Here is a 15,971-nt window from a genome sequence, read left to right as displayed (position 1 = left end):
TGTTTTTGCAACTACTGCATGATATTGACCATGTGAAATCTTATAATTGGGGAAATGCAGTTTTAGCATTCATATACCGCAATGCAATACGTATAGAAAAATCTATAATATCTGGACTTTTATATATTCAGCAGTTATAAAAATTGTATTTTCATTATTTAATACAACATATGTATTCTTAACTGTTTTTATTATTAGTAGCAGATATGGGCATGAAGATGGATTAAATAGATTAACCCCGACCGAGATGGCTTAATAACTGTTGTGCCTCCAAGTCAATCCGATGATATTTTTCCTGTTGCTTCATATGGTACAAAGTAATATTTTAATTTGTTGTCCAAATATAATATATAATTATTTTAAAAAATTTCAATATATAATCATATTTGTTAAATTATAGGTGGAAAAATGTGTTTAGTTACACACATTCACTAACTCATGCCGTAAAAATTATAAGGGATTATTTGGATCGTATGAACAATAATGAGGTATTTTTGAATCATTTAAATTATGTAAAATTATATGAATTTTAAAATTTAAATTTTTTTGGTGCAGTTTAACTGGATAATTTACAAGAAAAATGACATTGATGTAAATACAATTATTGATTCACACAACGACAAAATACGACGATGTCTTTGTCCTCTCATTTGCTTTGAAATCGTGGCGATACATCGTCACAATCGGGTGACAAGATAGTTCAAAATACGACAATCTATTCCAGTGTCTGCTCTCGATAACGATGAATTTCATAATATCACGAAAATCGGTCATCGCAACACAAAATAGAAAGAATATCATCAAAATGCAATTCTTATATGAAATAGAAAGTTTAGATATTTTTTCCAAGGAGAACGACACAGGAGATTGAGGCAAACTAATGACGACTATTTTCAATGGTATGAGCGCATAACTATCCGCCTTTTATATCCTACAGTGCATGGGGTTGGTTTTTGATCATATTCGTATCATAATGTTGCCGAACAACATAATGTCCAACAAAATTTCAGTACATCTTCTCCTTATTCGTGTCAGTCATCATTAGGGTGGGGGAGTAACTTGGTTAGGCCATCAAGTAGATTTACCACTATTGGTCCATCAGCTGAGTTTAATATTGTATGACCTTTTGTTGGATATGAAACTACATGGTCATTTGGACCATCAGATGTTTTCGGTAATACAGTAGCATCTGTTCCCTCAGCTATTTTAGATAACATATGCTCATCTGGTCCCTCAGGTCATTTCGATAACATAGTCTCATCTGGTCCATCTGGTTTTTTGGTAATACATGGCCATCTGATCCATCATGTGATTTCGATAATTTACGGCCATCTGGACCAACAAGTTTTTTCGGTAATACAGAGTCATCTGATCCATCAGGTGATGGTCAACATTCGTTTGCTGACTATGATTATCAAACTCTAATTTGGTCAAATATCCATAGTTTTCAAATCTTATTAATGTTGGTCTACAACTACTTTTTCATGTTATGTGATCCGGGGGAAATGTTATTTCACCTGTTATTTTTACATATTATTCAAATGAGCAAAATATTATTAATCAAGATACTAGATTGCGCAGAGGGACGAGAAAACGTAATCTACCTGAGTGTGGAACTGGAGGTCATCTGTATCATTGTAATTTTGATGAGAATTATTTTGGTTGAAATTTTATAATTGATATTTTTCTAATTGAAACATGAAGATATTTGTATCATTGTATCAATTAAATTATTATATATTGCACTAAAATTTGATAATTAAGATTTATATATTTTTTAATTACATAAATATTGATTTAATTTTTAAAAAGTCGAATAAAAGACTTGTTAATATTAACAAGGGCATGATAATCATGTTTGGGGATATCATAATCTCATTCAAGTGTTGCAGGAGCAAGGAAAGAGCTTTTAGCCCGAAGCAAATGCGCACGAGTAGCGACTAGCCAAGACAAGCTCCTCAACGGGCCTTTCTACCCGCCCCAACGTGCCTGGCCAAGACAGACACGCCCCAGCAGGCCGTTCTGCCCACCTCAGCGCGCCCTTTAGCAAGAGCAACGCGCCCCAACGGGCCCTTCCACCTACCCCAGTGCACCCCAGCACCCAAAAACACTCAAAATTTAATATTCATTAAAATTAATTTTTAATCAACATTAATACAAAATGCATATTCATTTATAAGAATTTAACTTTTTTAAACATTTTTACATATGCTTAGTTTGTTGTCTTTCTCTAACTATTGTCATATCCATCTCATTTCGTAATCGAGTTGTTCTGTCACTACCAACTCTTCTTATTTCACGTCTAACCGGGTTGTGGTGCAACTCAAACATGGGTGGATCTCAGTATCGTTCATCTACAAGAGGTTGAAAAATTCCCTCATACGTTGCTAGGTACTCAGACATGTTGTACCACGACTGCACAAGTGATGTGCGATCTAACGAGTATCATTTAGCGGTGCAAATAGCATGGAAACATGGGATGCCAAAAATCATCTATTTACCACATGAACAATCGTTGGTTGATAATTTCACTACTTGCATATGTTGGTCACGACTTGGCCTTCCTCTAGTCACGACCGAAGCAGTTTGCTCCTGTACATCATATTTGGCAACAAAATTTTCACTGATTTTCTCGTCCATTCCCTATATTTCAGAGATGCATAATTTGACCATAGCTGATTTTTATGAATCATACGACTACCTCTTGTCACACAATGAAGTACTGTATGCACGTCAAAATGGTCAAGTATACTATTGAAGATATAGGAAGTCCACGATCGCCTTTTAACTCACTGTTTAAACACTCCGATATATTGATTGTCATCATCCCACGACTCCAACCGTCGTTATAGGCCATACTCCATATCTCTGGAGATTTTCCAGCCAAATACCTATGCGCGAAAATGTTCTTGTTCTTGATTGCCTCAATTGTTACTTCAAACTTACAAATTTGATGTTGTGTGTTTGCCTCCTAGCATAAATCTTTCAAATAAACATATTTGAATTTAGAATTAAAATTTGAGCAGAATGTCTCCAACAAAAACAATGCACACCATGAGGAGATCGAAAATATGATAGATCATCAGCTGCTCGCACAATTCCTTTATGCGTGTCAGAAATTAAGCACACACCATTTGCATCACAAACAATATATCGACCAAGATTCTCCAAAAAACATTTCCAGGAATCAGATGTTTCTTCATCTACAATGGCGAATGCTAGCGGTACAATCTGATTGTTCGCATCCAGAGTGACAAACATTTTATACTTGTATTTTGTGTATAAATGTGTATCATCCACACTAATAACTTTTTCGGCAATGCCGAAACCCATCTATGCACGACTTGAATGCCCAGAAAACATAGTTCAATGTCTTCATCGCTTCGGTGTTTCCACTCCACAATTGTTTCCTGATTATATTTGGACATGACGCACATATATTTTGGAAGTGGTTGCACCCAGTTCTCACATGTACCATAAGCAATTTTCACTGCAAGTTTCATAATTTGCCATGCTTTCGTATATGAGATTTGATTTCCATATTTATCTTTAACATTTTCAATTATATACTTAATCTCGTACGAAAGATCACATCGTACAACTTCTGTGGTGACCCGGGCTCTAACTCAATTCTTTTTGGGATTAATTGAATCTTTGTTAGAAAATGTGGGTCAAAATTTTACTTTTAATATACTACACATACATAAGATTTATTGCATTTCATTACAAGCAAATACATGTCTTGTTTCATTCATACAATCAAACTAGTCTTTAAAAGTATTAATAACTGTCTAATACAACAACTAGTTATTCTGCTACGCCCGTGATCGCCACGCTATCATCTCTCACTCATCCTCGTCTCGACCCTGATCCTGCCCCACCTGTTGTTATGCACACATACAGACACAACAACAGCCGGAAACCCCGGTGAGAATAAATCCCAGTATAAAACAATGTAAACATGCATATACACAAGATAAATCATGAACATTCTATCATTAATGTAAACAATAGGAATATGTTCCATAGTCTATGAAACACAACTAATCTAAATCAGACAACGTAAATCAAATTCATATCTTTGACTCGACTCTAAGTCTAGGGATCCCGGTGTGAATAAGATGTAACAAGTCTCCCACCTACGCTCCCAATCGGGGTGGAGGTACGTCTTATTCCCAGACTTCGGTCCTCTGTATCGAATGTCTACAATAGGAGTGAATCTTCTCCTACGCCCATCGACACAACCGAACATCCGGCTTGGCTAATCTACCAAGGACTCTCCTATCTCAATGCTTTAAGATAAATCAATAAATAAATCATAACAAGGTAATAATCATCTAGTATGTGATTTAGGGAAACTCAAGTCGAATCTAACTCGAGTTGTATCTTCCCGAATCAACATTGAATTATACCTTCCGTTGTTCAGTCTTTATCGTGATCGAAATCTTGAAGTCGAATCTTGTCAATATAAATCTGAAATGGCAATGTCAAATATCACAAGATCAATCTCCAACTCCAACCAATACTAGTACGGTTCAATATCCAATCTCGATACAATTCGACGGCATAACGGCGTAATCTTGCGATACCGATCAACTCAACAACAATCGATACTAAATCACAAATCATAATCAATATCATAAACATTTCAAACTCTGAAAATCTGCATAATTTCATACACATATATACTGGAAAATCGTAATAATCGCATACGGTATCATTACTTCGATCCGGTTTCAAATATACTATCACCATAATCATAAGAACACATAATCTCAATCATATCAAATTCCCCCAACATCTAAACTTCACTTCAGGTAGGAAATAAACAAGACTTACATCCTTACGAAGCTATTGAAGAGAGGAGCACAAATCTAGTCTCGGATCGTAATTTGATTAAACGGATTTGTCACAACCAAGTGTTGAAGAAAAGAGGAAAAGTGGAGCTCTCGTTGCTGGTCTGCTGAAAGAGGAAGAATTGAATCAGCACCAAGTCTATATATATATATATATCATGCCATGTGTCAACTTGAGAAGGAAAGGTGGATTTCTCGCACAGAGCACCGCGGGTGCGCTACCTCTACACCGCGGGTGCGCTCAAGCTACGGCAATCCTTTGACATTTCAAAATCGACGACCGCGGGTGCGGTACGTCTTGGACCGCGGGTGCGGTGACCCTACTGTAATTCTTCACGTTTCATGAGTTACAACCGCGGGTGCGGTAGAAGATGGGGCGCGGGGACGGTGTCCTTTCCATGCAAAACTTCATAATCTCATCTTATCAACCTACAATTCTTGGGCCTTACAACTTCCAATAGTGTTTGTGCCACCATATCATTGTTCAAGTTGTGATGATCTATACCGATATTGGTAGATATACATGTGTGAGGCCCGTCATATTTTTTTATTTTCCAATAACTTGTTTACTACTTGAAAGAAGTTCGAAGACCCCATCGATATATGATCATAGAAGAATCATTTTTTTACCTTAATTTCCACAAAATGAGTGTGATATCCACGACATAATACTCACGCCTTGCAACTCTAACTAAATAATCTTTCACATATGCAATCAGATCTTTTTTATCCTTAAAAAGCATATTAATGCATAATTCTCCTGTCTGCGGATTATAGTAGCTTGTTCGCATTTCAAAAAGTACACCGACAGAATCAGGAGGCTCTTCCCCAAAAAATTTATTACAAAATGATGGCATTTCAGAAGTGCTAGAAAGAAATGGTACGACTTGCCTCTACAACGTTTCACGACGTGGTTGACGAGATGATGTCCCCTCATCAATATTAGCATGCATATTCACATTTTCGTCCACATTCACTTCTTTTTCTTCTTCTTCGGAATCACTATGTGAAATCTCCGGTTCAGTATCACTCATACAAACATTATCATTAGTGGCCATATCCGGACAACGAGCTCCCGTATCTAAGCCACCATTGTTTGCTACAAAATTATGTCTTTCTGGATTTGGTTCAGACGGGCCGGTCATATATTGATCACACGATCCAGTTCCATAATCACTTTATATATTGCTCAATCATCCAGTCACGTGTGCAACATATGCTTCTGGCTCATATAAAGCCCCAGATGTAGAAGTATCGGGTTGATTATTGAATCTAACATGTGTGGAACATATGATTCATGTTCACTAAAACCAACATGATGATCATTTGGATTTGTTTCCACGTATGAATGCAACATATGCATATTGGGACATTGCATTGTAAACTCTAAAGTGTCATCATCAACAAGATTCACTTGAATTTCATGCCAATATAATTTCTCCATAAATGAATATTTTGTTGACAACTTCATAGTAACTTCATTGGATCGATTGCTAACATTTTATACACAACTTGATCAAACTCCAAAAAATTAATGGATCGTAATACTCGTGTCGATCTAATATTAAAAAAATACTATATTTGATCGATCTATTATCGACAATAACATGACCACCAAAATATAAAAGCACATCGATAGTAGTCATTAAGGAGAAGAAATTTCCAATATAGGGGGAATTTCGGATATAGAAAAAAAATTAATAAACTTATGGATATAGGGAAAATTTCGTATATAGGAAAATTTTAAATAAACTTGACAGAAAAATTTTGGATTGAAGAAGTGTAAAAAAAAAGAAAAAGAAATTGTAGGCAAATAATTTTAGAAATTGTGAAAGTTTTGAGAACGGGTAACAAAATAAAACCGAGCAGTGGACGTTGCCCATGCTACCAAGGTGGAAGCACCCGCTGCTGTGTGCCTGTGTCCAGAGAACGCTGCAAAATAATGCATGTCCGCTCTTAACTCTGACGTTTTGAGTAGTCTCAACTCAAATTATTTTTAAAATATATATTTTTAAAAAAATTAATAATAAAAAAAACCCACGTATCCAATTTACAATTAAAATCGTAGTTACTGATGTATAAAATCATTTCATATTTGATTTGATTTGATTAAATGTCGATTTGTTTCTTAATATACTGTATAAGAATGTTTAGAAAATTAATTCGAAAGTCTTTAATGTTAGATGTGCAATTTACTAACGGATTATTTTTACAGATTTTCTTTATCTAAATTTAGTAAATGTTATTATTTCGTGTCAGTAAATATATTAAATTATCTTATTTATATATATATTTATATTGTTCGATAATTGGTTATTAAAAAAAAATCAATTATTATTTTTCTAAGTTCCAAAAATAAAAATTTTAATAAAAAGTAAAATTGAAAATGTATAAACCGGAGACCGGGCTTTAGCCCAATGGTCTCACCCACCAGTTTAAGCTGGCTCCCTCCTCGAGTTCGATCTCCCTCCCCAGCGTACGTCGTAATAAAAAAAAAAATTTGTATAAACCGGATGAAATGAAAGGGCAAAAAAACCCTAATCCGGTCTGTTGAGTTTCCTTTATCAGCCTCGCATTGCCTGTCACTCGCCTTTTTCTTTCAATATCCTTTAATACGCACATTTCGCTGTACAACTCTCCTCGTTGATTTTCGCCAAAACAAATCCTCCGTTCTTCCACAACGATCGTGCACTCCTCGCTGGATTTCTCTATCGATCGATTCGTTTCAGGTGACGCCCCCACACTTAGCTATCTAATTTTGTGATCGGTGGGGAATGGCTAGGGTTGGGAGGGACGTGTATTCATTTCGTGCTTTTTCCTCTTGCGCTCGGTTATTGATTGCTGTCTGGTAATTTATTGATTAAGTAATTGTATATTGGATTGACTGATCTGCGTTGGCATTGCCTATTGATTTACGTGGATTGGCGTGCTTTTGTTCGGTTGTAATCAAATTAATGTGATGAATTTGCTCATGCATTGAATTTGATGTGTTTATCAGTGGATGATAGTTTTCTTTGTGGTGTTTGGTGAAATTTGATGTGTTTCTGGCTTTTTAAGGAATTTCGATTTGAATTTTGATTTTTGTATTGGGTTCTATTTTCATTTTCGGTTTGGACCTCAACGCTGAATTAATAGTTTTGATCATTTATTAGATGTGAATTAATTCAGTGGTTTGATGCTCTTTCACAGCATGACTTGGGAGCATGGAGATTGTGGGAGTAGATTTATATTATAATTATTATGTGATAAATATTTTAGCCAAGATGAATGAGGTGGGGTGAAGAGAAAATTATGAATGTCGTTTTTAAGTATGATATGTAGTGAGTTGTAAACACAGCATAAAGTCAATGTTGAGTTATTTAACAAAAGGATGATTTGTTAGATCATGTTGACAAAGATAGCGCGAGTAATCTCTTTTGGAATTACTATGATCCAGTATCAGTAAAACACTGATGCCTTCTGTGCAACGGGTTAATGATCTCAAAAACCTTGATACAACAAATCTGGACGTATTATTAAAGCCATTTTCTATTGTCGAGTTTAGATGTATTTGCATCCATGTGAGGTGGATATTATACGAACATTCTAGGATTCAAGTTTTGATTTTTTTCCTTCATGCAATTATAAGATACGGAGATAGATCACGATGATAGGTTTCTAATGAGTATTTTAATGTGAGAAAACATTTGAAGTAAAACATTTTGGACTTGCATGTTATGCATGAAGCTATCAAAGTCATGGCTAGGGTATTGTTCAGGACAATTTGGAGAAAGCCTACAAAAGATTGTCGAGATGTTTTTTCAAGTTTGCATTGAAATCAAGAAATATGTGGATAGTCAAATTTCTATTTATTTTGTAATATAGAAAAATTGTTTGTAGAAAATGCCCAGGTATCACGCAAATTGATGAAATGTGTATAAAGTATACTGGATTAATTAGGTATGTCCAAAGTTAAATGATTAACTTAAATTGTGAATCTGGCCTTTGCTTTCTTTTTCTCTTAGTTTCTTAAAATTCGTTAAAACACCAGAACAAGTGGAAGCATTTGGGTGCATAATGAACCATAAAACTTTTTTACACAACAGAGTTTTGTTAGGCTAAATTAGGTTATTATGATAGCTAATTAAGCTTACTAACTTGGTTAATGCTGTATGGTGAAAGTTGAATTCTTTTTCTAAAGTAATAATAATTTTGTTGTTAGTGAAGATAAGTTTCTAAGCCCTCCTAGGCACAGCAAGGTGTATGGCACCTAATGGCAAGGCACAAACATCCGATAAGGCATGCACATGGCTTCACCCTTTTCATTTTCTATCTTCTTACCAGAACTCTAAATATAGGTCTTGGCTCTCATTCTAATTTCATATTTTTTGTTTCACGTTTTTGCTGAAGTTATTCATAAGATATCAAATGTATGGAATGTGCTAAAAATTATTTATTTACTTTGAGTTTTGGATGGATAATCTGTATTTTGCACGCTGAAAATTGATTTTAATTTTATGACACTTTTTGAAATACGCGTGATTTTTACAAAATATGAAATTTGAGTGGTGAGATTATAATCTTGTCTGTTGATGGCTCACGGCTGATGCAACACTTGTCTCTAGTGTGGCAGAATTAGAACTCGAAGTTGAGATCATGTCTCCAGCATCGAAATCCAAGTCTAAAGACAAAAAGGCTGTGAAGGAACCTCCAAAGGGTTCTTCTAAGCCTTCGGGCCATGTTAACACCAGTGGCGGGATATCTGCAACTAGATACAATCCTCTTTTGGGAGCATTCCAAACACTTGAGACAACACCAGGGACTTCTGCCAGTCCGTTTCATGTGAATGGTCGTTTCCGAAACATAGATGAAATGGATGATCATATTGGGAATTCATTTGGGACCGGCACCGAGTATGATTCTGTTTCCAATAATGGCAGCTGGTCCGGTGAGTCAGAAGACCAAAAAGAAAAAGCACCTCAACCTGTACCTCGTCAGGAGTCGGTACCTGGAGGTGAAAATGACAAAAGAGAAAAAATACGGCAGAAGAATGAAAAAAAACATCAGCGTCAGAAGGAGAGACGAGCTCAAGAACTGCATGAACGTTGCAGTGGCTATCTTATGTCGAGAAAACTAGAAGCACTTGCTCATCAGCTTGTTGCCATGGGTTTCTCTCAAGAACGAGCAACAATGGCTCTTATACTTAATGAAGGTAGAGTAGAGGAATCTGTAGCTTGGCTTTTTGAAGGAGGTGATGAAGAAAAGCACAGGGAACATAATTTGGACGGTGGGGGTAACTTGAAAATTGACATATCAGAAGAGCTTGCTCGTATTTCGGACATGGAAATAAGGTACAAGGCGTCCAAGCAGGAGATTGAAAGAGCTGTAGTTTCCTCTGAGGGTGACCTTGATATGGCCGAAGAAACATTAAAAACGCAGAAGCAAGAGCCTCCAACTACTCCTCCCAAGCCTGAAGCAATGGGTGATCCCCCTACTGCAGCCAACGGTAAGATACCAATGACTCTTATACAGAATGCAGTCAGAGCGCAAGTGAGACCAACTTCATCTGGCATACAACAAAGGGATGAAAAGGATTTCAACTATACCAAAGTTGCAGTAGGAGCAGGCTCGTCAGCCGATCCTGGAAAAAGCACTCAGCCATTGAAAAAAATACCACCAAACTTGGAGTGGGCTAAACCGCAGCAGATTGTTGTCCCATCAGATAAAATGTGGGCTACTGCAGGATCTAATCCTTCCGTCTCCTATTCATTACCATCATCATTACAGTCTTCTCCTCCTCCAGCCAAGACAGAAACCCGTTATATGGCTGTTGGAAACGAGTTAAAAAGTTTGCAGCTTGGATCAGTGAGAGAGCCAGTCATTGTGATGCAACGACCCCAGTCCGTTAATCTGAAGCAGCCTCCTATCTCCAATGTTAGCTCATCTCCTCCGAGTACAGCTATGGGTCGGTATCCTAAGAGTGTCGAAACAGGGAAGGTTATTGGGTTAGTGCCACCTGTTGCTGTCACCAGAAATCTGAGCTCCAACGATGGTAGTTCAAATATGTACAACCCACTCCATTACCAATCTCAGCAGCAATTTATGCCGGGCCGCAGCAGCTCAATGGATTCTCAAGGGATTACAAGGGGCAATGGCTCGTGGAGTAGAGGAGGGGCGTCACCAACAATTGTTCCTGCCTCGTCCCTCGGACTCTTCTCTGGGCTTGGCATCAATGGCTCGTCTGGATCTTCATCCTCAGTGGACTGGACAACCGGAAACTCCATACCACAGTTTGATTACTCTAACATAGACTGGAGTTTGGATCGCGGGTTATTATCGTCTTCAAGGCCTAACGGATTACGGACTGCTCCAAACTATGCCATTCAAAACAATGCTCCTCGTAAATATGATTCATTTCCTTACAGTGTGGGTCTCAATTCTGCAACTAGACCAGTCCTACCCAATGAGAATGGTGCATCACATCCGGAGTTGTTGGAGAGGGTATCTTCCTCTGAACCAAACAATGGCGGCTCTCGGGAGTGGGCATCTCCTTTTGAAGAGAGAGATATTTTTAGTTTACCCCGACAGTTTGTTTCTTCCCCTTCTCATTGAGTTGAATGTCGAGGGAGTTTGATGAATAAAGAAGAAAGAAAGAAAGACTAAAAACGTGTTCAATGTGGTGTTTATGTGCATTTCATCTCGTTGATGTTGCTTAATAGTCAATCCTAGTGGAAAAAGCGTTTTAAGTTCACTTATTTTGCTTCTATGTTTTTTCCCCCAAAATTGCAACTTGCAAGTGCATATCTCGCTATAATCATGTACATTATTTTTACATGATAAGAAAATCAACTTTTTAATATAAATATTAATGGTAACATAAAATTTTTAATATAAATATTAATGGTAACATAAAATTTTCATTCTAACAGCTCACGGGGTCAAATATTGCATATTAGCAATCATTTTTCGTTTCGACCTAGCTTTCGGCAATTGCTGGTAATTAAGAATAGTTGTGGTCTTCGCCACAAGTTGAAAGTCTCCATTTATTTTTTTCTATGATATATAAGTCTGTTACATCTTTGAGTTATAACTTGATCAAGAATAGTTATTTTCTGCTGTTATCATTCAATAATAACAAGTGTGTATATTATGTAAAAGACCAAACGGATTACAACAGGCAGCCTTCATAAACTGAAGCTTTATATCCCTCTGATACAGAAAATGAAATACTAGAAATCTAAAACAAGGTATACATCATAATGTCACATTTTTTCTCGATTTTTATTCAATGGACCGAGGAGACAGCGTTGGTGAGGGACAAGCATTGGTATAAAACGTTTCCGTGTACCACTGATTCGTCGATCGGGTGATGAAGCTGGCTTCTGCATTCATGGCATAGTAGTCAAAGTAAAGAAAGCATAAAAATACTCATAAGAACATCAATGCCACAAGAGTTCATATATTTTCGAGTCAAAGTCATGATTCACACTACGAAACGAAAGATCCATGTAGAGGATTCCAGGTAGTTTATGTTGTTTAGAAGTCTTTAGTTGTTCAAGTTTCCATGTGAAAAGTTAACTTTGAATTTGCCAACTTTACATGATTCGAGTGGTGTTTAGTATTTGATAAATGGACTACCAATTTACCTGATAAGAAGACATTCTTATACTCCTCGTCATCAAACACAAACTGAGGAGGGTCCGGAGAACCAACCCCCACAATAGTACTTCCACTGCATCACAATATGAAAATTTTAGTTGCCTACTTGTTTTCTCAAAATCTTGTAATGTCAGTACAAAATCCAATAATTTCGCCGTTCCAAATGTGGCAAAACAAATCGGATAACGCAAGTATCAAGCAGTAGCTTATTGACTAGTACTGTGAAAACTTTGCATCTAAAGCTAGGGATCTTGAATTTTCAGATGCCAATAGGTAACTGAAATATACCTCCCAGACATAAAAACAGCATCATACTGTCCTCGACCAGCTGTGATTATGCGCTGTTTTAATCTTTTTAGTGATGGAAGTACTTCAAAAGCCGGAGGTTCTGCAGCGATGGCACCACCAGATGTCAAACACCAAAAAAAACATGAAGTATAATACCCAATTTTAGGATGAAACTCGTCCAGAACGTTTTAAATGATGCTGGGCATTACAGACACTTTTAAAACTATTATTAATTAATAGTAGAAAAAAGGAGTAGAGACCAGTGGCAAAATCAAAATTTTATTCAGAGGATGTTTCATTTATCTGGATTTGCAAAACACATTTTTTTAATGAAACTAATCACCTGATATTTTAAAATAATGCATTTGAGGGGACAACTGCATCTACTCGCTTTCCAAGAGGTTGTAATTCACATTGGAGCTTAACTAAACATGGGATGGCAAAACTTGAGAAAAAATAAGATGGCGATGTAAAAAGTTCTTGAATTCATACCAAGATCATTAACACAAACGTCCTGAGAAATCCCATTCCTCGAAATCTTCTCTAGCAAGGTCAAAGGATCGATCTTGCTGGTTTGATCAAGCCGGAGGTGCTGAGAAACAGACATGGTCTTAAGATTCGGCCCGTAATAATGTTTCAATTTAATCTTAACTATCACGTCAACTTTAATACCTTATAAACTTCAGCAGTTGAGCATGCCTCTGGCGGTTTAATGAGAACCATCGGAATGTCTGAAGGGATAGGTGGAGGAATATCTTCAACCACCTGGATGAGTGGGAAAATAGAAATTACTGATAGCTCTTACCCAGCATAAAAATAATAATGAAAAAAAATATCTTGAAATGCAAACGAGGACATATTTATTAGCGAGATTAATATAAATTGACAATAATAATAGGCTACAGGAAAATGTACAGAAGTATATAGAAACAGGAAAGATAAGAACCCATGGTGCTCATGTTTGTGCTCGAGACATACCTCGCCTCTACCAGTACAATATGCAGCTCCATGCGAGAAAAAGAAAGGGATATCTGAGCCAATCTCACCAGACCACTCTTGTAGCTCCTTTTCAGTGGCAACCAGACCGCTAAACTGATTCGCTGCCCACAAAGCAGTAGCAGCATTGCTGCTGCCACCTCCAAGCCCTGCCCCGGTGGGCACCTTCTTATCAAGATGAATCTAGCAATAAGAATAAAAAACAAGCTTAAGCCAAGTCTGTTTCATGACAACAATAATGCCCAACTAGATTTCATCTATAAAAAGTTGAAACTTACCCAAAAGTAATTGTCGCTCCCCGTCTTTTTCCTAAACAGATTAAGTGCCTTTATTATCTGCAAAATGGAGCAAAAGCATAAATTTCCATGACTGAAATCATCCTAAAAAAAGGATATAAAGAAAGAAAAAGGCCCTATTTTACCAAATTTCTATCATCAAGTGGAACTCCAGGAACATTGGTCGTCAACCGATCCTTCGACTTTGAAGGGGACAAAGAAAACTTTAGTTTATCTCCTAGGCTGATTACCTGAACAACAGAAGGACTATCCCATGTCAGCATTATGAAAACGGGCAAGCTTGCCATTAAAAGAATTCCAAACATGAATATGACAAGGACTAAAAAAACAGGTACATACATGAAAAAGGGATGCCAAATCATGATAGCCGTCGGCCCTCTTACCGGTCATTCTCAAGAAAACATTAATCTGCAATCCGAATACAAAATATTTAACAAAGTTGAATAAATACCATGAAGAAGACAATCAATCCTTTGAGCTTTAAGATGACCACATATTTAAATAAATTTACTTACTTTACATGGAGAAAAAAGAGTGAGCCTAGTCATCCCAGCCTCCTTATCCACTTCATCTGCTAACTTATTCAACTTATCCTCAAGATCATACGACAACTAATAATCAAAATGAAAATTCCAGACACAATCAATCTTTTAAAAATCTCGCCTATAATTTCTGTAAACATAATTTGCCCCCAAAATGCTCAGAGATCATAAAATTTAGCAGTTGCTCCTTCACCATAAACAGGGGAAAGAAAACAATACCTCTACTTGTTTTCTGTCATTTCTTGAATCAGAAACCATGGCTTTGATTAACGGGGACCTCGAAACCCGATACTGCCTATAGAAATACGGTGTCCCATTTGGCTTGCACGAAGAAGGCGTAGAAAAAAGTCCTTTCTTGCAAGAATTGAACTGGGTTTTTCCATAGCAGGGAGCAGCGTAGAGCTGGTGACTGCAGAGGGAATGGAAGGAAGCCATCGAATCGAACGCTGGTGGCCTAGTCTGCTCTGCTGCCGTATTACTTTGAATTCATGAGCCGAATTACCTTAAATGAATTAAATGAAAATTGAATCAAATTTGACCGCCGAATTGTGTTGAAAGTCCCGTTTTAACAAAGAAATAACCCATTTTCCTGTGAATGCAGACATCACGGGGGGGACGAATGACAATGTGCTTCATTTTTTAGAGATTATTTGATTGCGTTTTAGCTTTATTTTAGAGAGGAAAGATTGATTAATTTGTCATATAGTTTTGCGGGTAATTTAATAAAAATTTGCATAATTTTAGAGGAAAATAGATTAAAATATGAAGCTCTTGGTTATATCATTATTGTTGTGCAAGTCTTGGAAGGGAAAACATGTGAGAATCGGTTCTTTCATGGATCTTGATGTTCTTTCTTGTCCTCAAGTGAAATGACAAATAAGAAAAATAATCTCACTTGATATATTTAATTATTATAATTAAGAAAAATTGCAATTTTGACGACATAAGTTTGTCTATTTATGATTTGAATCTTCTAAATTATCACATTTTAGTTTTAGTTATGTATATTTCGATTTTCAAAATTTTTTTTGTCATTTTTTCACTGAAATATATACGTGACACTACTCATATCGATGCATATTGCTTCAAGTCGGAGAAATGATTAAATTTACATATAAAATAAATATGAAATTTTGACCATACAAATTATCAAAATCATAAAAACAAATTAATATACAAAAAAATTGTATTTTTGTTTCCATATAATTTAGGTGTTATTGGACTACTTAAAACATTGGACTCAACATACTTGTGTTGCATTTGGTTGGCTTTGATATCATTAATAATTAAATTCAATAAAATGTTTTGGGAGCAATTCATATATATAATAAACTTTGGGTGCAATTTGTATATTG

General features: G+C 36.4%; 2 protein-coding genes across 3 annotated transcripts; one reads left to right on the top strand and one right to left on the bottom strand.

Annotated features, from left to right (window-relative positions):
• Positions 1–7,440: 7,440 nt before the first annotated feature.
• Positions 7,441–11,586, top strand: LOC140959470 (uncharacterized). 2 transcript variants are annotated; one of them, XM_073417299.1, is made up of 2 exons: positions 7,441–7,585; positions 9,461–11,586. In XM_073417299.1, exon 2 carries the CDS (start codon positions 9,492–9,494, stop codon positions 11,445–11,447), a length of 1,956 nt encoding a protein of 651 aa, XP_073273400.1. In that variant the 5' UTR covers positions 7,441–7,585; positions 9,461–9,491; the 3' UTR covers positions 11,448–11,586. The 2 variants fall into 2 exon arrangements, with proteins under 2 accessions (XP_073273400.1, XP_073273401.1); XM_073417300.1 differs by having other exon boundaries at positions 7,451–7,585; positions 9,469–11,586.
• A 358-nt stretch (positions 11,587–11,944) lies between these two features.
• On the bottom strand, positions 11,945–15,252 carry LOC140958214 (4-diphosphocytidyl-2-C-methyl-D-erythritol kinase, chloroplastic/chromoplastic). The gene is made up of 11 exons (XM_073415588.1): positions 14,836–15,252; positions 14,590–14,685; positions 14,414–14,482; positions 14,200–14,304; positions 14,057–14,113; positions 13,761–13,961; positions 13,455–13,547; positions 13,275–13,374; positions 12,783–12,882; positions 12,482–12,567; positions 11,945–12,217 (listed from the first exon to the last, which is right to left on the bottom strand). The coding sequence occupies exons 1-11, from the start codon at positions 15,049–15,051 to the stop codon at positions 12,117–12,119; spliced, it is 1,224 nt and encodes a 407-aa protein (XP_073271689.1). The 5' UTR covers positions 15,052–15,252; the 3' UTR covers positions 11,945–12,116.
• Between the last annotated feature and the right edge of the window lie 719 nt (positions 15,253–15,971).

Source organism: Primulina huaijiensis, chromosome 15 (assembly GCF_012295235.1).
Source record: "Primulina huaijiensis isolate GDHJ02 chromosome 15, ASM1229523v2, whole genome shotgun sequence".
Taxonomy (NCBI): Eukaryota; Viridiplantae; Streptophyta; class Magnoliopsida; order Lamiales; family Gesneriaceae; genus Primulina; species Primulina huaijiensis.
Note: the sequence above shows the minus strand (reverse complement) of the source record. Positions and strands in the feature narration are given on the sequence as shown.